The sequence below is a fragment of the Vigna unguiculata genome, chromosome 3 (assembly GCF_037176805.1).
Source record: "Vigna unguiculata cultivar grain cowpea cultivar isolate G323 ecotype 2 chromosome 3, ASM3717680v1, whole genome shotgun sequence".
Lineage (NCBI taxonomy): Eukaryota > Viridiplantae > Streptophyta > Magnoliopsida > Fabales > Fabaceae > Vigna > Vigna unguiculata.
Genome location: NC_140794.1, coordinates 57,014,218 through 57,036,647, shown reverse-complemented (window position 1 = coordinate 57,036,647; position 22,430 = coordinate 57,014,218). Strand labels below are relative to the sequence as shown.

At 30.1% G+C, this 22,430-nt stretch overlaps 2 protein-coding genes across 2 annotated transcripts; one reads left to right on the top strand and one right to left on the bottom strand.

The window, feature by feature from the left end:
- Positions 1 to 3,946: 3,946 nt before the first annotated feature.
- LOC114176569 (kinetochore protein SPC25 homolog) lies at positions 3,947 to 8,112 on the top strand. The gene is made up of 8 exons (XM_028061649.2): positions 3,947 to 4,214; positions 4,335 to 4,400; positions 4,503 to 4,649; positions 5,375 to 5,488; positions 5,572 to 5,661; positions 5,748 to 5,870; positions 6,665 to 6,897; positions 7,732 to 8,112. The coding sequence occupies exons 1-8, from the start codon at positions 4,082 to 4,084 to the stop codon at positions 7,747 to 7,749; spliced, it is 924 nt and encodes a 307-aa protein (XP_027917450.1). The 5' UTR covers positions 3,947 to 4,081; the 3' UTR covers positions 7,750 to 8,112.
- A 1,467-nt stretch (positions 8,113 to 9,579) lies between these two features.
- LOC114177206 (short-chain dehydrogenase TIC 32 B, chloroplastic-like) lies at positions 9,580 to 12,247 on the bottom strand. The gene is made up of 8 exons (XM_028062470.2): positions 11,985 to 12,247; positions 11,276 to 11,507; positions 11,113 to 11,192; positions 10,711 to 10,864; positions 10,521 to 10,599; positions 10,278 to 10,365; positions 10,146 to 10,192; positions 9,580 to 10,065 (listed from the first exon to the last, which is right to left on the bottom strand). Exons 1-8 carry the CDS (start codon positions 12,112 to 12,114, stop codon positions 9,883 to 9,885), a joined length of 993 nt encoding a protein of 330 aa, XP_027918271.1. The 5' UTR covers positions 12,115 to 12,247; the 3' UTR covers positions 9,580 to 9,882.
- Positions 12,248 to 22,430: the final 10,183 nt, after the last annotated feature.

Here is a 22,430-nt window from a genome sequence, read left to right as displayed (position 1 = left end):
TCAAAAATATAACTAAATGGTTGTACATTCCTATTACATATTATTCTTTACACAACGTCACAATTTAGTTATTTTATCTACACAAAGAAAATTTCAAAAAATAATTAAAGCATAACACTATAATCACAAACAGGTCAGGTAGAGACCTGTCTTGAGCATATAGAGGCTACATGTAATTGAAATAAGGCCTAATGCAAAATATATATATATATATATATATATATATATATATATATATATATATATATATATATATATATATATATATATATATATATATATATATATATATATTACTTCAAAGAAAAATGGGTAGAAATCGAACATACATAAAAGAGAACATTGATCGGTAGGTTGTGTACTATTCGCAATGACCAATACTACAATTTTAGATTTTTAAAAGAACTAAGACGGTATCAAAATTGTAGAGACAAAAGAGAGAACACTTAAAGAAACAATATTTAGAAATATAGTGAATTTTTATAAAATGAACTCGACTATTAAAAAATCCATTTATTATTTAATATTTTTAATAATAATATAATTTTCTTATCTAATTTTTAGATCTCATCCATCCAACACGAAATTGATAAACATTTAAATATTATCATAATTAATTCATGTGCCACTTCTTTTAAAAGTAAAAAAATATTTTTTAGAAAAGATAGTAAAAAAACATTTACTTAAAGAATAATGTATACATAAAAAAATAGTTATGTTTTTTAATTAACATTTTGAATAAACAAAAAAATAAAATTTATTTGATTTAATTTAGTTTTCAATTAATAGAAATTTAATTGAAATTTATTAAATATTTTAAGTAATATAATATAAAATTTAATAAAATTTAATATATGTTAATCGGATTTCAAAAATAGGTTAACATTTTAGCTAAAATTTTGTTTTAATTTAAATTTTAATAAATATTCTAATCAATATGTTTTTTAAAAAGTATTAAGTTGAATTAATAAAAATGAAATTTATTTCATTTGGTTCAATTTTAATTTAATAAAATATTAAAGAAATATATTAAATATTTTAATTAATTAAATTGAAAATTTTAATATAATTTAGTGTATTTTAAATTCTTGTTTAACATTTTTAGTGAAATTATGTTCTAAATTCAAATTTAATAAATATTTTAGTTAGTATTTTCTTAAATTTTAATTTAAACGAACATAAAAATTTATCGATTTACTTGAATTTTAATATAATAAAAAATTACTTTATTAAATATTTTAGTTAGTTAAATTTAAAATTTTAATATAATTTAATATATATTAACCAAATTTCAACACGTTAACATTTTTAATTAAAATTTTGTTTTAAATTAAAATTTAATTAATATTTTAATTACTATATTTTCTTAAATTAGAATTGTCAAAATGGGTAACCAGACTCAATCTACCGTGGGTTGATCACTTAGTGAGCCAACCAAATCCGACTCACTTATCAGCGAGTCAAAAAAATTTGAACCCGGCCCGGCACACCACGTGTTGGCGGATTAAAAGAATTGGCTAACAGACTCACTTAATTAAAAAAATATAATTTTTTTATCTTTTTTCAGTCAAGACTAAATTATAATTCTAATTAGAATTTAAAAAAACTTTAATACAATCCAAATAGAAACCAAAATCACAAAAATATAAATTATCTATGTGTTGGCTAAAAAAAATAACTTAGCATGACCGAAATGCAAAACCCAACTTAACAGAAAACACTTGTGTGACTCTTTATTTGCGGGTTGGTAAGCCACCAACCTGGCTCACCATGAGTTCAACCCGGTTGAGCTGGGTTCTAGGTGAGATGAGTCAAAAATCAATCCGTATTAAAAAAATTTCACCCCAACCCGACCCGTGGTGAGTTGGGTTGACTCGTAGATTCCAATCCATTTTGACAATTCTATCTTAAATATTAATTAAAATTAATAAAAAACAAAATTTAATTTTTTTTGTGTAGTTTTGATTTTTTTAAATTAAAATAATGATAATAAAATAACATTAATATTTTAAAATAATACTGGATTTCAAAATTCATTTAAAGATACCATAAAATTTCAAAATCCGATTAAGTATTTTTTCTTATTTCAAAATTTGGTTAAATAATCTTTTTAATTTTAAAATCATAATAAATACTTTTTTGGATTTTTAAATCCGTACATTTTTTTCTTCGGGATTAAATGAAGAGAGGCTCAGGGATGTTACCAGAACGAATAACATATGGGTAGTAGGTTCCCGTACCATGTTCGTTGGATAAATATCATTACGATTTTTACGTCTTGTATCCATATCTATATATGTTCGAGTATTTCATTACGAGGATACCTGTCTATTTTTTATTAATATCCACGAATATGTACAAGTACGCGGGTATTTACAAGAGAAATATTTAATATTTAATAACAAATTTTAATTGTAAATTCAAATAAAAATACAATGCATAACATTTATAAATTTCAAACAAAGTGAAAATAAGTTATCTAATTAGTGTTGAGTAAAAGTTTACAAATAAATAGATATTTTTAAAAATCAATTGATAAAAAGTAACCCATTCAAAATCGATGTGTTGATATTTTAATTTTTTTAATTTAAATTAAATTATAGCGAGTACCGGTATCCACGGGTAGGAATACTATGATATTTGTACCTGTCATATTAACATGCGGGTATAAAAAATACTCGTACCTATTATATGCGGATATCCATTTTTAATATCCATTTTATACCTATTATAGATTTTATCAGTGAATACCCCCACAAGTACGAATTTTTTGACATCCCTAGAATAATATATTTTTACCTGCTTAGTCAAAATTAAAGGTTAGACCATTTTGAAATTTAAAAAAGTTTAGGAGTGTAAGAAGAAAACTTAGAGGTGCATGAAGAAACCCCACATGTTTAATGCCACAATACCTGAGAACCCATACGTTTGTTGTGGGGTTTTGATATTTACACCACCTTAATTAATAAGTATTTCCCTGTACTTAAGCCCAAAAGAACAAAAGGCAAAAAGATACTAAAGTCCAATATCATATGTAATAAGGTCTTATGCGGATTGCACACTATTGTTTTGAAGAAAAATTTACAGTATTATGTACTACACTGATGGAAAACATCGTACTTAATTTAGGTGATAAATTTATAATATTTTTAATAAAGATGTGTATAAGATTTAAACAATAACGAAGATGAGATGACAAGATTTAGTTTAAGGAATAATGAAAATGAGGTTGAGAAAACAGTTTTGATAGGGGCAAAAACTGGAAAAACAGAAGAAGAGTATTTTAGTAAAAAAATTATAGACAAAAAGGAGGGGGTATACTTCTTAATTTGGAGGGTGTGCATATAAAAATATCCAGTACTTTCTAAAAACAAATTTTACCTGTGCATGTATTTCAAAATTTAATACATTTTAATTGGAAAACAGATTTCACTTTTTCTGTACTGGAATTCGAAATCCAGTACTTTATAGAAAACAATAATAAAAATACACTCATTAGTTTAAAAGGAAGATTTTTCTTTTTTTCATGATATATGGATTTCAATTTATTGGCTAATACTTATCAATTTTTTCTTATTAAAACTTGATTGTTGCATGTAGTCCAAACGATCTTCTGCCATTCGATTGACTCGTATCTAATTTGAACCAACAATCATTTGAATTAGTTTATTATATTGAGAATTTTTCCCACATATAAAAAATAAGTAAATCATAAAGATACTGTGTTAAGATTTACTACATTAAAAGAGAGATTATATTAATTTTAGTAAAATATATATAATTCAGAAAAAAAAAACATTATAATTTAAACATGATTTATTTATGTACGATAACTCCGCGAATTAAATTCTACTCTACTTTCATGTTTCAGTCTTTACATCCTATTCAAGTATGTTTAAAAAAAAAAAAATCATATTCCCGCACTTACATAACCTAACGACTAAATGAATCTTGGCCAATTTAAAAACAGACCCTTGTTTTTGGTTGGGAGAAGATAAAAAAAAGTCTCTGGAGAAAAAGCAAAGAAATTGAGGGATTCAAAAGTCTGGAATCGAGCTCAAGATTCGGACTGGGAGTAAAAATGGAGTCCCCAATCTCAATTTGCGACGCAGAGATCTCTCTTCAAACGAAAAAAGTCGACGCTTTCACCGCTTCTTTTTCCGAATCTCTTCATTCTCTCGTAGCCATAGCGCAAGAAACCGCTCGCTGCCAAGGTCCTTCACTTCCATTCAGTTCTCTCATACGCTTTCTTCTCACTTATTAGGGTTTTCACTCGAAACTTCACTACCTTTGTCTTAGGGTTTCCGTTCTCACTCTTTCTCCTTTCTCCTCAGTTCAACTAGACGAGGCAAAAGCTAAACTGAGAGACACTGAGGATGATTTGGTCAAAGCACTTGCTGGTGACTCCAACTTTTTCTATTCAATTTTAATTTCGCATTTCCTTTTTAATTTACAGTTGATTCTTTCGACCATCAAATAACTGCCTCTATCTTTACGTGCAGTCAAGACTCGCAAAGAGGCCAAGCGAATGGCTTTGGTGGATGCTATTGCTTCTACAAAGGCCAGCGTTGAAGAACTCAATGCAAGTATTCAGGAGCAGCGTGCCAAAAAACAAGAATATGCTGCAATTATATCTCAACAATCTCTTGGTAATGCTGCAACTTTCTTGCTGGGATGCTTCTACTTTATATGTATTATCTTTCTTTCTGGATGCTTATTTATACTTATAGTTATTTAATCTAATCAGTGCGGTAAAGTGAAGGTACTTAACATTCCCTTATTATATTATGTTGTGCAAGAACTCAGCAGTTAACTTTGTTGGTTTTCTACTATAGTCATCACGGTCAGACGTGTTTGTAGTTTGAGATCTTTTCAAGTCTACATGTTTATTTTGTTTGTAGGGCTCGTCTTTTTGTGATGACGAAATTATATGTAAATATGAACACGATATGTCTCTGTGATTGCTTAGAATCATTGTGGCATTAACGTAGCCAAGTGCCAACTTGCAATGGCATTCAAATTACGTTTATTGAGGTTGTCACACCCTATTACTGACATTTTTTTCTAATAGCTACTTCAACATGCAATCTATCTTCTGTTTCCTTTTCTGGAAGCATAGAACTTTTTAGGACTGGAATTATCAAGCAGTCTTTAATATAATTTTTAATGTATTAAGTTTCAACTGTTGTAAAAGAAGTTATATGATGGTTTTCTCATTTGTGCCCTCTTTCCTTTTGGAATTGTGTTTGTACCTTTGACCTTGTATATATCTGCATTGTTCCACTTACTATTGGATATCTGCATCAGGAGATATATTATAAACAATTCTAAGCTAATTTTTCCTCACCTCTCTTCTCTTTTCGACTATAAAAAGCTCTGGCTGCATCTGAAGGGAAATTAAATGAAAGCGTTGAACAGGAAGATGAAACACAAGAGGTCATTTCCTGGTACAATAGGGTCCTTGGATTTCATGTAAAAGGCGGACGTGGTAATTGGTTGCATTAATCTTTTGTATAAGGATTGTTTTTTCTTCTGAAAATTGATCCCCTAACTAGTTCGTCTGCTCTTCAGGAGTAAAATTCACATTCAAGAATATAAATATGAACAATCCAAATGAGGAGTACTTCTTTACTATCCTCCATGAAAAGGATACATACTCATGTAAGTATAGTATCTGATTTTGTTTATGATCTTAAAAGTATATAGATATACTTCTGGAAGTCTGAATTTTGTCCTTCATCTTTCAGTATTAAGTTGTGAACCTTCCCTCAGCGAAACCAAAGAGTTGATCCATGAATTAAACAACACAAATGATTTATTTAAATTTGTCAGAGTAATGAGGACAAAGTTCCAAGAAGCAGTGGCACAAGGTACAACAATGATCCTTTCCTTCTTTTACACGAGTGCAGTGATGAGATTGGAGAGTTCTGTATGTTGCCAGAGGAATTTAGCACTTAAATTGCAAATTAAGTTTATTGGGCCTTTGTCCAGTCTTATTATTATTTTTTTTAAAATTGAAACCATGATTACTGAAAACCAGGTGAACCAGCTTGCTACTTATCTGCCAAACCAATAAGCCTTGGCCAATTCTGAAAGTTTATCCCTAGCCATTGTTGTAGACATGGCAACCAATGTTTGGAGAAAGGATTTTACTTGGATCTCGTGCATAGTTATTAGGAAGGATTGATCTATCTATATTTGCGATCATCTCCTTAGTTGGCATTTGTTTTAAGGTATCTTATTACACTTCCAGTAATCACATTCCTAAGAATATTGTAGCTATGAATGTTTTCTTGGATTTTTTCAAAACATGTTTGTTTACAATCTTAATATTCCGAGGAATATTAACTAGAGGTTCAAATGATTTAAATAAAAATAAAAGTAAAATTTGAAGTTAAAAGAATTCTAGAATATAACTTCCCATACTCTCAGGGGAAGTTTCACACCTCTCACTGGGAATAAAAAAGGTGCAAGAAAAAAACGTGCAACTTTCTTAGGAATCAACAATACTGAAGGATAATTTTGCAAAACCCATGGCAAACATGAGAATATTATGTGCCTATGTTTACACTCAAAGGAATGAGCTTATATTCTGTTATAGTAAGACACAACCATTTGAATGCTGCTTATTATGAATGTTATTTTTTAAAATTACATAAAACAGGGAGTTTAGTCGAGACAGCTGGTGAACATGAAGAGTCTGCTTTTAACTCTGCATCTGCTCCAGTTTTGTCAATGTCATCTGTTAGAAGTGATTTTCTGGGCAAGGAAAATGAACATCAAGTTGAGCCTACAGAAGGTAATACAAAAGTTGGAAGAAAATATGTTCATAGAAGGCTAAAAGCAGTCTTATCTCCTGGATCTGCATCATCTGTTCGCCAGTCTCCTCGTTTGATGGTATGAGTTCTCAAATTCTTTATTTGTTGACTTAAAATTCTTGTCTCATCATACAGCATTATCCCCATTCAAGATCATTCTCTTCACAGAAGATTCTCTCCTGTTGTAGTTGACTATTCACTATTGACCATCAAAATGAATCTTTTCTTATCTATTCTTGGTGTCATCAATCAATCTTAGCTTAGAGAAAGATGATAATGCTTACCTGACTCAGAATATCCAATTTTATCCTTGATATATGTGTGCTGTAGATGCTGAGAGTTTTATATTAGTAATTGAAATGTTATGTTTTGAATTGGCTTAAGTGACTGGAGTTGACTTTGGCCCCATTAGTTTTTTAGATTGGAACTGAATTGGGTTTTGCCTATAAGTTGTAAGTTATAACAAGGACTGAAAAGAGGAAATTCTTATGGACTTGATTCTCTTTCTTTCTCTCTTATATTTCTGGTCAGACGGAAAAGTGTATGAGGAAGGGTGAAATATAGGTCTTATAACAATTGACTTTGGCCCCATTAGTTTCTTTCTCTTTTATAGGTCTTTTTCTGGATCTGAAATATAATTACCATTCTTGGAATAATTGCTGCGGTCTACTGTTTTATGTGCATTGGCCCTTCAGGTTCCTTTTGGATTTATTTTTATGGATGATGGTTTAGAACGATGGAGGGTTTTATCTTCAATTCATTTTTGGGTCCTGTGGTGCATAGATTGGATATAGGGGGTTGCTGTAATCTCTATTTTGACATCATTTAATTGAGAATAAATTGATATAATTCTTGTATATATCTATGTATGCATACAACAGCAGCCAATACCTGTTTCGATTATACATGACAGGCTAATAAAGAAAGTTGAGGGGAGGGTGCTGACTACGTCATTTCTTGATACAGACCGAGATCTCTGAAATTCTCTTGTATGCATAACTCTTGACTCAGGGTTGCCAAGTGCTAACAAATTGACACAATTCTAGGCATTTCTGCATTCTAGATGTCTCATTTTGTACATATTAATCAGTTGATCTTCGCAAAACGGGTCAAACGCTAAACTGTATTGGGAGACAGGAGATTTGTTGTAGTTTAAAAGTTGTAGACATCTTGTAATATCCATTTTTCTTTACATTGTTTAACTTGTTGCTAAACTAGTTAAGTGAAGCAATGTATTCGAATGGGTCTTCATGATCGTTTGCCCCTAGTGTTCAAGAATTTCTTTACCCGGATATTCCAGATTCTATATGAAATAGACTCACACCACAAGACCCAGGATTCGTTAATATTAAAGTTAAGTAGAAATAATTATGAATTATTGAACGAAATAACCATAGGTGTTGGGCACAACTTGAGGAAACGTAACATTGAATTACAAGATCAGAACTTTTCTTGCACTTTTTGCCTGGAGGAAGAAGAGACAGACAACAACACACCTTTTGTTATCTTTCAGATTCTTAGTTTTGATGTCGAGAAAGTGTTATTGTTGGATTGGAATTCAAAGAGTGTTGCGGGTGGATTGTAGAGTATTTCTTTGCAACGTAAATATGCTTTTAAAGGAAAGAATTTTGGTGAACCGTGGTGTTTGATTCATTTGTCCGTGTTTTTATATTTATGGCTAAGTAGATATAAATAAATCAAACAAAGATTTAATTGAAATTAAAGAACATTATTCACGAAAAAAGATTAGAAGGTATTGCACAAGATTGGAAACTGATTTAATTGAAATTAAAGAACATTATTCACGCAAAAGATTAGAAGGCATTGCACAATAATATCTAAACCACTTTTAATGAATAAAAAAAAGGATAATATATGGTGAAAGAAAAAAAGAAGTTTGACAACAAATGCAAAAGAGAATCTTAAAATTTCAGAGTTTTGAAATGTAATTGTTTAATGAGTGTGATATTTATATGTCTTACCAAAAAGTCAAGTGAAATTATTGAAAAAAATATATCAAAATTTGTGTTATAAGGTGCGGAAAATTTAATCAAACACTACTCAATATTTAATCTTATAAAATAGTTTTCTTGATTAATTATACGAAGTCCTTTTATAAAATAATAATTATATTCAATAAAATAAAACTAGTATTGTTTTAAAACACCTAATATAATTTCTATTTTAAATAATTAATCTAAAATTTAAATTCAATAATGTGACTCATGTTTTCAAAATATAGATTTGTTTTTATTTTTATTTTTATTTTTATTTTTATTGATTACACCAACTTCATGTAAATTTTTTAAGTATCTTATTAACTCATTTATTTAAGTAAATAAAATTTAAATCCTGAGCTTATTTTAACAAAAAAATGAAGTTTGAATTTGAGTCCTGTAATTAATTTATGATTTAATTATTATTCTTTTCAATTTTCATTGGTACATTTTGTTTATTAATATTTTATTAGCGCACATATCCATTCTAATTTCTAGAAACTAAAGAAAAAATAGATTAAAATATACTTTCCTATTTGTGACCATGATTTAAGATTTGAAAATGAAGTCTTCAACAATGAGAAAAAATGTAGCTTTTTTCACAAAAAAGTTTGAGTGCCAGATCAAAAGTGGTATTTTGAAATTTTAAATTAAATAAAGGATATAGTAAATACGGATACAAAAGCTATTAATATTAAACTAAAACCTACTTGAATACATTTAAATAATTGAACTTAAATTTGCGCAAACATATGTATGCTATGTTAGATAAACGAGTATGTATGATAAAGCATTTAACGAGGTAGGTTGAATAATTTACAAATAACTTAATCTCTGAAGTTCTACTATTTGCTCTCTCCTAAACAGTAGCACCTTTAGGAATTCTTCAGATATTCCTCAAATTTCTTTTTCGTAGTTTTACTAAAAATTGGGGCAATTTATTTGGTAACTAATTTTGTACAACATGTGATCGTAATGGGTGCTACTTAACGTGAAAAGATAGTTAATTACAAATATTCACACGGTGTGGAAGAGTATGAGGTATAGAAAAAGGGTAAGAAACAGCATCAATTTGGGGCTTGACGTAACCGTTTGTGAAGCAATGCATAGGTTTCATTCCATAGCTTTTTTGCTTCTGATTCCTCGTTTGCAAGACTTGAAGAGTTACTCTCGTTACAATCTGTAAAATATTTTCCACTCACTCCTTCTGTTTTTCCACTTAGCGCAACATAACACGTCGTTGATGCTCCCTACCAACGTGCATTCATGTACTAATTAATTAATTAATTAATCAATCAATCATTGATCAAGCACTAAAACATTTACAAACCTGTGATATCGATTTCAGTAACTTGGATGCAATGAAAAACAGGGAATCTGCATGGAAATAAATTTTGTTGGCATTTAGTTGCTTTAAGACTGTGAAAATTACTTTAAGTATGCAACTTATTTAATTAATTACCCGTTATTAAGCCCTTATGCGCCCTGATAATCCCCGTCTTTACAATCCCTGGATGCACTGCGTTAATTGTTACATTTGCATTCCTTTCCTGTGATCACACCCAAAAATTAATTAGAAATCAATAACACAGTTTTTAGAATTTGTCTTAATTTAATAGGCGTGGTGTTCACGATTCCACACAAATAATAAAATATATAAAGAAATAGAAAGTTTGCTGAGTTAAGTTATGTGTCATTTTCTAACCTTCAGTTGTCTTGCCACTGCCTTCACATGCAGAATTGTTGCCAATTTTGACTGAGCATATGCGCGTGTGCCATTATAACTGCGTTTGTTATTTAAAAATAATTAAGATGATTGGTATCTAAATTTATTAAGGAAATAAAATTTGATCAAAATTTTGCAGAGAAAGGGAGGAGTGGTATGGTGATTGTACTTTTTTCCGCAGAGCATGTCGTTGAAACAAAACGTGGATCTTTTCACCCAGCTATGAATCACAGAGGAAACGTTTATTATTCTTCCTTCAATACCCGATTTCTTTGCAGTATCTATCATTTTCTCTAGCAGCATTTTCGTTAACAAAAAATGTCCTGCAATTTAGCAAATAATATGGAATTATTTTCTGCAATTGACTACAAAACATCATCAAGAGAAGCGTTGACTATTAGAAAGAGCCAGCTTGCTTTACAATAAAAAACATTAGAATTATGCGTTTCAAAACATTTCTAATAAAAATGAGGACACTCTGTTTGAGAGTTGACTTTGCTTCTTTAACTTGTGTGCACGCGTTTGTGTCGTGGTTAAGAACTGCAAGAAATAGGTGAGAATGGAGAAGTACCTAAGTAATTTGTAGCAAACGTCATTTCGATTTTCTCTTCGGAGAACTCCAAGTTCTGAGAGTACATTCCTGCATTGTTTCTGTGCAATAAATATATTCCATTCCAACTTTTAGTTCTTATGTGGTGAAATGAAGGAAAAAACATGATAAAAGTAAAACTTACATGAGAATATTAAGGGGCAATTCTAAAGCTAAAAACTCTGAGCAAAATCTCTGTACAGAGGCAAAAGAGCTGAGATCGATCTCCAGCAGAATAACCTGAGCATGAGGACTCTCCTTTTGGATTTTCTCTCTCACTTCCCTCGCCTTTTTCAAGTCCCTCGCACCGATCACAACTCTCACTCCTCTTTTTGCTAGCACTCTTGCTGTTTCGGCTCCAATTCCAGAAGTCGCACCTTCAATTCAAAATTCAACCACACATTACAGCTTCATTAATTAAGTTAATCCCACATACTTTGAAAACAACAAGACATTTGTTTAGGTAAAGCGTGTGTGGTAGATTGCTACATATTTAACATAATCCTAGGTAAAAAAAAAAACAAAAAAGATGGATAGAGATGTCTGACACTGACAAAACAAATGTAGATTCAGCAAGTACAAATGAAAATGCTGGTGACACTGTAACAGCTTATGGCTACACATATATATAATATCATAAAGAAAGTGGCGAGTAGAAAGTTTTCACGAATATTCTCAATTAAGTGATGGACAACACCATCGCTCTGATCAGATTCTTGAAAAACAGAAAGGAAAACCTTAACCGTTTTTCATTCTTAATTATAGACCACAAACAAACGGTCACAAGTGCAACTGGAACCGTGATATGTAACCATTTTTCATGATACATGTGATGTTGTTGTATGGTGACTTACCAGTGATGAGAGCGGTTAGATTTGAAGGGAGCAAGGAAGAGAAATCTTGAGTGACTTGTTCAGCTGTTGAATTTGAGCCGAAACCACTTGGGCCAGCAATGCCTGCTAAGTATCGTAGTGTTGCCTTCATGGATTGCCCTACTTTGGAATCTCTCAAGGACAAAGCATTCGTGTCTGCAACTAAAACCCACACATACCTTATATATATGGTAACTCATACCTAGGTTGTGTTTGCTCATAATTTCTTAAACATGTAAATATGGATCAGGATCGTAAACATAGTAAGAAGAGTTGTAAAGTATGTAATTTTTTTTAACCTCGTTTTTTATTTAATTTTGAAGTACTCATTTAGAACGTGGACTTGGACCAAGCCAAAATGATAAGCAATTATTAATATATTAATGAAGTTTTTTATAGCAGCAGCTGAGGTCAGAGAGAGTTTTGTACAATGGTTAGTGAAACGTAGTTGAGTTAGTGCATTGAATTGAATGGCACATAGTTTTTTTTCCTATTAGAGTACCCACTAATTTTGAAGTAACATAATTGATTGTGAGTTGAGACCACCCATGTCGGATGGTCCACAAACTATGTGATTTGAACCTACCAAAACGGTAGATATTAATTAATTATATCACCAGGTATTTGCAATTCCTTCGGACATTTCCCCTTTACTTTTCCGGTTTTCATTTCTCATAATTACTGCTGTCCTTATTAAGTGGCTTGCATTTTCCACTGCCTTCTGGACTTTGGTGTTTTTTTGCTAAAACTTTCGACTAGGTAATAATGAATAATTAAGAGTAACAATGAATCATTAATTATGTCAAGATTATTTCTCAAGTAAAACCCAATTCTTACTTGCAAATCAATGATGTTTGGTACCTGTGCCTCCTCTTTCTATTTTCTTTTGTTCTGCACAAGTATTCCTCCGCTCACTTTTCTTTCATCAAAAATATTATATGACTAAGTTTATTTTGTTTCTTCTAACATATGGTGACAGAACCATATCATGCGATGCTGTATGCAATTGAAAGGACAAAGAGAAGTACTAGACAACAAGATCCAGTCTCAATTGCTCAGCAAGATACGTGATCTTCTTTGCCTAACTTTTTTTGAAAGTCCCTTAAGGAAATAGGTTTTATTTAGTTCAACAAAATCAAAAATTTTACTGTCACATTCACATATTCCACTAAACTTCCTTTTTCTCACTCTTTTCCTTGTTTTGGGTTACAACTATTATTTCCAAGTTTCAACAAAAAGATACTGTTGGTATATATCCAGTGTGCGGTGCGACATAAACATAGCTTGTTGCACCAAAAGTCACGTCCCTCTGCACGACCTAATTATATATTCTACTTCTTACGATACGTTAACGTCAAGAAATACACAGACAAAACAAAAGGTACAAAAATGTGTTTTCATACACTCTAATCTTTACCTTCAAATATGTACATTAGATTATCTGTTTCTTACTTTTTCTTTTTCAATGTAATAAAAATCAATTTATATTATTTTTTTTTTATCTTTACCAAACTTAGCATCCGAATATATTTAAGTAATATAATATAAATATTTTTATAATATTAAAAATCTGATTTATCATGGCTAAAGCAATAAAGAAACAAGCTTATTGCTCTAATCATCAACTCATCCCAAATCGTACACAGTTCCTGTGTTATTAGTTTTGCATTTGAAATGATTATATTTGAAAGAAATAAAAATATAAAGAAAAAACTTATATAATTTATAATCTATTATGTTTTTTCTTAAATATCTTTTTGACTTTGCATTAATGATGGTTAGAAAATATTAAGTAATCACATTAATTAAGTCTTTATTTAAAAGTACTTTTCCTTTTCTTGCTCTCTAACTCGAGTGCACAACCAGCTAAATAAAGGTATTCTATAATATAAAGAAAAAAACCATCACTGATTATAGATATACTAAAATGGTTTCTACATATTACATTAGTTGCAAATTTCACTTAATGCACCCAGTGGTTAAAACTTTCTTTATGTATCTTCCACCAAACAATTTTTTTTTACTAAGGCCCTGAATATAATATAGAAAAAGTTAATCGTCACAGTGACCGAAATGTTTTGGATCCGCCAAGGTATCTAATCGTTCGCCAACACTATGAATGATTCGTAGAAAAAATGGTGCAACTTTTCAGGAAAAGCGAATGAATTTGTCTTTTTTTTTTAATACCTGAATTGATAATGAATAAACCATAGAAATAAAGTTGCAAAATTCATGCACGTCAATTTGCTTTGTTTAACGTTTTTTTTAGAACGACCCCTACACATATTTTCTTCCATAAAAATTGACCCCTAGTTCAAATATTATTATTAATTTTGATAATTGGTAAAACAAGATGAGATTTTGAATTCATAGTTAGATTTTGGGAAGAGATTAAAGCGATGGTAGAGTTAGTCTGAAAGAAAGAAGAGCGTGGCAGTGACGTTTTCTCTTTATGTATGGAAGGGTGTGAGAGAATGATGGGTGGTGTTGGAGGTTTGACGGGCTAAAAGGAAGGCATTGAGAGCGACCCTTGAAGTGCATAAGGGTCCCATTTTGTTTCCCTATTTCCCAACACCATCTTATCACCTCTTTCAACCACCACTTACTTTCACACGTCATCATCTTCATTCCTCTTCATTCTTTCATGCCATGCCACCCAACACATCTTCCTAATATCAATCATCACAAATCCACACATATATACCACATGCATTATGCATACCTCACATACATCCTTCCATCATTCAAAACCTAGACTCCCTCATTATTATGCCTTCTTTTCCTAACAAAATACCTCCACAACTTCTTTTTCCCTTTAGCTTCACCTAACCATTCAAATAATGTGTTGGAAATTCAATTATGAGTTTAAGTCCTACATTGAATAAAAATGAGAAAGTTGAACACCATATAAAGATAAAGATGAAGACCCATAAACTCATCGCGTTAAAGTTTTGGGTTAAGAGTTGTGTTAATACCTTATATATGGGTTGGACTCATGCTCATTGGTATTATATCTCTTCGGTAATCTCCTCTCAAAAGACTCAACACATTTTTCGAGATAAAAACTAAATAATAATAATAAATCATGTGCAATGCTTATATACACTTCTTTATTGAATGACTTAACCTTCAAGCTAATTAATTAACCTTAAAGACATGTCACCTACAAAATTATGACTAGCTTCGCAACGCAATTAGTTTGAAAATTTATCTCAGGCACCTCATTAACACAATACTCTAACTCGCTAGATCAAAAGGTGCTTTTTTTCTATTAAAATATAATGACGTATCATAAATTCGCAATTCAAATTTGTCACTTTCTAATGTTTCTATTAAACTAGGTTTCGCCTCTTTCTTCTCCACTCTTTTAATTAAATGTAATGAGCAGTCTAATTACTTTCATCATTCATCAAATAATTACACATGCCAATATTGTTAATCATTCCATAGTACAACACTTTTGTGATAAATTAGTTCGTCTTATCCACTACATACCACAAAAATTTATTTTGCTAAACTTATTGTAAATACGCAAAGTAGCATAACCAAAAAACGGAGACCGTACGCTTAGTTCAAAAACACGTTACTGAATAAAGTTTAATCCACATCGTGTAAGTTTAATTTTAATATGAAAATCCTGATAATCTATAATTAAAAGTGTATTAACATATGATATTAAAGTTAATTTGATTTCAAATGAATGAAAGACGGGCCTAGTGTAGTATCCATATGTATGAAAAACGAAAGAGTCTAAAATCAAAAACAGAAAAACAAGAGAGTAGTTTATCTATTGGTCAAATTAAGTTGATACGATTATTTCCATTATTGGTTGTAAGCGTGTTATATAATAATTAGTTTATCTATAGAAAGTGCAAGTCCTTTCACATTTGAGGTTTTTGCATTTCAGCTATCATAGCCTTTCTCTTTCTGAAAGGATAGAAAGAAATATTAAACCCACCACCCTATAGGGATGTCTTGTCTTCTTCTATGATTATAGAACTATATATGAACATATTAAGGTCCTAATTGTGTTGATTATTGCTCCTATCAAATCACCAACACCTCCACTTTATGGATACTGAATATTTAAAAGTTACGTAGAACCGCACAATACCTAATCTAGCCATAGAAGATGGAATTTTTCATACACAAAAAAAATATATATATAAAAATTGTTAATCTTATGTGGGTATTTTCAATGATAACGATAGGAACACGAATGGGATGAAGAAATATTGACAAAATACAAGTGACGTGTATGTTACCTTTGACGGGAAAAAACAACATAGTAGGTCTAAACGAGCACAGGGCCCAGCGTCACAACCTTGTCCGCTACAATAATAGTCAAAAATTGAGACCTGAATATGGATACGCCTTGAAGAAAGTTGAGATTTAACAATGCCGACAAACCCTAAAACTTTCCCTCCCATCAATCATAATACATAACTGCTCGTGTTTTCTTTTCATCCATATGAAGATGAAAGATGAGATTACTGAAAATAGAGAGAATGTGCACGTTATGCATCATTTTGATTTGTGGTAGCCTCACGTGTGACACACGAATGAGAGTTTGAGAAGATGGACCCATGTCACACGAGTCAATCACGGAACATATGGATGTGGTGGGCACACCAAGAATAGATTGTTAATTAAGTGCTACAATGTGTATTATTATTATTATTATTAACTTAATATAATCTATAATATGAGAGATGTTTCCTAGTGTTGGGGACGCTTATGTGGTAAGATTTGAAGAAAAGGTTGTTTGTCTTTATCGTCTTGCAGCGAGTGTAAACAAAAAGAGCATGTTAGCACAATCCAAGGAGAAAATTAAACTGTTGATTGTAGTTGATTGGGGATAATGGCATGTTGGCAACACAATAATAAAATAATAATAATTAAAGAATAACAAATAGTTCTTAAAAACCCCATGATTACGTGAGTTGTTCTATAAGAAGATTGAATGGTGGGTAAAGGAGGCATGTGAATTGCAAACAATATTATGTGTTTGCCATTGCCCAAGTGGGTTTTACTGTGCAATGTGGAGAGTCTGTGAAGAAAATAAGTTGGAGTGGAACAAAGTAACCAACAACAATGCCTGCAATATCTGTGATCAATTTTTTTTTCTCTCTTTTTATCAAATACAAAATGTTTACTGATTTTATTCATGACTAATAATTTTAAAAACTCATCACATTTTAATATTAATCTTTGATGGTTTTTTCTTCCTGCACCCAAGGATTACTACTTGCGCTCCCATCTTAACATTAAAAGGACTAAATTACCCTTCTTTGCTGTACCATGTAGCTGTTCCCACTGGTTCATTTTCTTCTCTACTGCACCTCCACTACACTCTCGTTTTTTTATTGCACTCTTCCAAAGAAAATCCTATTCCATGTGCTCTAAAAAGTTTGTTCAGAAAATCTTGTTTAGGAATTTCTGCTTCAGAAAGCACCACTCATATATTATGGAAAATTTATTTTGAAATAATTCGGAAGTCACGGTTGATGAAAGGTAGAATGATGATTTTATAAATAGTGAGAGTGGATGAATATGGGGGTACAAGTAGTAATTAGTTGTTTCGGCAAAACGTCAGGCCGATGCTAAGCACAGCAACCGAAGGCTTTGAGAATAAAGCTATTCGGGCAAATACAACAGAAGGCTTCTTGTATTTACACCAACAATTTTACTACATACACTGCCTTATTTCTTTCTCTTAATGTGTACCCATTTCTTTTACGTGTATTTGAAAATTTATAAATTTTAGACCAAGAAAATTCATCTCTCTTTTAATCATAATATATATATATATATATATATATATATATATATATATATATATATATATATATATATATATATATATATATATATATATATTCTCTTATCATGCATTACTAATACTGTGATTTTATCTATATGAACAACTATCAATTTAAATAATCATACGTTGACATATTCACAAACTTAAGAATTTTACTCGAAACTAAGTCAAACTAAATTGAAATTACCAACTCTTCAATTTCAAAATAAAAGTGTGATTTAAAAGTAAGATACAAACACATAAAAAAAAATCCAACATTTAGATATCCGGAAATCATCATGCTAAATTATCCATAAATTTTAAAATTTTAATTACTTATCAAAATATCTAGTAAAGAATTAATTGAAAACAATTATTTGTAATTTAGAATTTTTATTAATAATAGATATTTTTATCAATAAATTATTTGATAAATGGATATCAAATTTTCATTTTAGACTTACCATTCGCAATAAATTCACCACTAATTGAATTTTTTTTCTTAAATAAGTTGGTAGTGATTTTTTTTAATTTGTCAATAATTAATTTTTTTTGAAAATTTGTTAGTAAATATGTTGTTAATTGAATTTTATAAAATTTTTCAGTAAATATATTATAAAATAAACGGTAATTTTACCACAAAATCCAAATTGTTATAATGTAATTGGGGATGGATGAAAAGTAGAAAAAAAAAAATGAAGAGAAGGCGGAAAGCAATAGAGCCAAAGAAAGAAGAGGAGAGGAGGAAAAAGAAAAAGAAAAATATGAAAAAGAAAAACAAAATATAATCAAAAAATTGTCAATTATTTAATGATGAACAATTGTTGATGAATTTTTGTTGTTGATATCAAGTAAATTTTTCTGAGTCAGTAAAATGTACCGATAAACAATTTATTGACAAATTTTTACTATCAATAATATATTCATGATTTTGATTTATCAATACATTTTTACGACCACTAAAAGATTTTTTTTCCTCATTTTCATTTAATTACACTTCATAAACTGAATGATCCAACATCTCCCGATTCAAATAATTCAACTTGAAAATTACTAATTTGGTTATAAAAAAACTTCATTAAGAATATCTAACTTAAAAAACATCATTGAGAAACTTAACTTCAAAAAGAAGACTTCAAGAACGAGTGCTCTAAATTTCCTCTTGCTAGATTTGTTGAAATAGTCCCACGAGAGAAAGAAAAGATACATTGTCGAGAGTCAAATAATCCGAGACTCAAGGGTTTTTCTTCCTCCACCCCCAATTTTTCTTCCTACAGCCCCAACCTTTTTATAATTCCACTGGTATCCTTTTGGTTTGTAGTTATTGGCTTTCAGAAGCTGGAGTTACCGGCTTTCAGAACTCGGTGTTACCGGCTTTTAGAATCCAGTTTTATCAATTTTCAAGATACGAATAGTGGCGAAACATGAATAAAATTTGTAGGGGTGCCAAATTTAATTTTTTTTATATAAAAAATAATTTTCTAGTTAAATAAAAAGTTCTTCATTTTCTTTACTTAAACCATTTTTATAGAGTGATTTACGTATGGACTTTTCAATTTCTAATATTTCTAAATCATTGAATTCACGGAACAAAGGTATTCAAATTTCTAATCCAAATCAAGGTTATCCAACTAATTCATTATGTATAGCAGAATTTGTAATGCAACCCAAAATATATCCATAAATTTTACCATTTCAGCAGAAAACACAACAACCTTTAAATTTCATAATTTAAGATTGTACTAATTTAGGTAAAAATATAATTAAGGTTCATGCCAATTTAATAAAAGAATTCCTAAAATCATAATTAGGGTTCATACTAATTTGGGTAAAACTTAATTTAGAAGAAATATCATTAGGAGAATAATAAATTTAAGATACATAAATCATAATAAAATATTAATGATTTATAACAGATATTGAGATAATCATTTATCTCCTTACCTTTTCTTTTTTATTTTAATACTTTTTTACTCAATACCAACACTTAAAAGGATAAATGACGACGATCTTCCAAAGCCCAATAACGAGTGAAACCAAAAACACATAAGCATCAATATAAAAGAAAACCCAAAGTAGAGCGCAATACTGTTAAAAAACACCCTATTTTGATGTTGTTAAGCCCAACTAATATATTATATGTACTATAAAATAACTTTTTAAATATTTTGTTAACCCATAATTATACTACACGATCAACGATTAAATTAAAATTAACGTAACATCTATTTCACTATTTATAAATTATTACTATATTTGTTTTTATTTTTATTTAACCTACTCAATATGTTTTGTTAAAATCTTTATTTCACACTAGGAACGGTGTGAATGAATTTGTATGAAATACTACAATTTGTATTTAGGGAAATGTAGTAACGTTTCTGTGTTACAGAGTTTTTTATTAATAACAAAAGTAACTTTTAAAATTGAGTCGCCAAGTCCACTACAACAACGGTCCAATTTTATGATACGAGAAAAAACATTTAAGTAAGATAATGACTATTTTAGTGTTTAAAATAATATTTTTAAGATATAAATACGATTTAAAAGGCAAATAATTGTATAGAATAGAAGATAGTGCATCTAACGAGTTTTTTTAATGCACAAATAAGTGAAGAATTTTGTAAGGAGAGATATTGAAAATAATATAATAGCGAGCTATGGATTTTGCTGATCCAGAATTCTCACGTATAGCTAGTGGCGTGGGAGGCTAGAGAACACTTCTGCTCTTTATCAAACACGTAATCCTTTATTCACCACATACGTCTATATAAGCATTTAAATTATTGAAATGTGTTGAAAATAGTTCATGTGTGAGTCAAAAAATTTTATATTGGATAAAATAGACAAAGTTAAATATTATAAAAGAATAAAGACCCATAACACCATTGTTTTAAGATTTTGGGATTAAAATGGTGTCAAATACCTTATATATGTGTAAAACCAATGTCATATATACATAAACCCATAATCTTTCAATGACCATAACTATAACCCATATATAACCGAAATATATGAAAAAATATATAAATCCAACACTGATATCAAAGTCGATGGTTCGGGGTGATTGACCGTATAACCATAACAAAAAAGGATCACCGAAGTGACTAACTGTATAATTATAACAAAAAAGGGGTCACCGAAGTGACTGACCACATAACTATAACCAAAAAGGGTCACTCATATATATCATATAAAAAAAAAACAAGGGACTCACCCTTGAGAGGAGATTGTTGGGAATAGTTGAAGTGTGAGTCAAAAAGTTTCACATTGGATTGAATAGACAAAATTAAATATTATATAAAAATAAAAACTCATAACATCATTGCTTTGAGATTTTGGGATTAAAGTGATGTGAAATATATTTCATTTAAGTAAAACTTAATTTATGAATCTTATTAAAGAAATTAATTTATGGTTTATTATGATAACTTTAATATTAAATAAGGGATATTAATTTGTCATATTAAATAAAGGCTTAAATACCTTTTTGGTCATCATTTTCGTAGTGTTTGTTGCGAATGGTCCTCATTTTGACAGAATGTTTAAAATGGTCATCATTTTTATCGAATGTTTAAAATGGTCCTCATTTTCGCAATTCGTGTTTTATTTGGTCATTTTCTGTAATGCCGTTTAAATCATTAACGGAGCATTGTACATGTGGCACGGTTTGTATTAGGGTGTGTTACGTGTGCTGTACATATGGCTAATTAGATATTTGGGGATAAATAAGTGAGCTAGGATTTTGGTAAGGAATGTTTGGGCAGTTGGCGAGTTTTGACAATCTTGTTTCTCCATTCCCACTTGGTGTTGTCGCAATCTTCTTCTTCCTGCAATCCCATTATATAGGTATGTTACGATCCCAATCTTCTTCCTTTACCTTTGGTTGTAATCGTTGGAGGCAACTGTGATGTATCACTTTGTGCACTGTTGGTGGTTCAACGAGAAATGGATTAACCCCGATTTGTAGCTGCGGAGAGATGGCAGCTTTGAGGATGACAAGAACTCCAAAGAATATTGGTAGAAAATTTTGGGTACAATCTGTTTTTATTTTTGTGTTAATAATAAATTGGTTTTAATTTTTGGTTTATTGATTTACAGAGTGGTGGTTCCAATAATGTGGGCTGCAAATTTTTCAAATGGCGGTGTTGATGAAAAGGATGTCATCATCATGATACAAATGAGGTAGATTAATGATTTGGAGAAGTCATTGAAGGTTGTTGAGAAGAGGCTGCAATTAGTAATAGGGTTCACTTGTGTTGTTATTGTATTATTCGTACTGTGTGTTGTTATTGTATTATTCGTACTGTTATTGTGTGTAATTTTTTAAAGTTCAATCTGTTTTGTACTATTGTTGAATGAAGAAATGAATTAGTTTGATTATGTTGATATTAGTCCCAACATGTTCAAAATGACACCTTAATCCGAGCATTGAAGTAAGTGATATTGATCTAAGCTTGGGAAAAATTGATCTAAGTCTGGAAGAAGTTAAATTCATAATATTAATTCATCCTCATCAAAATGCACTATATAAATGTTTGGCAAAAGTAAAATTGAACAAGATTTAAGGAAAGTCAACATGCAGTACATCAATAATGAATTCTACATCAGAAATTCCAAAATAT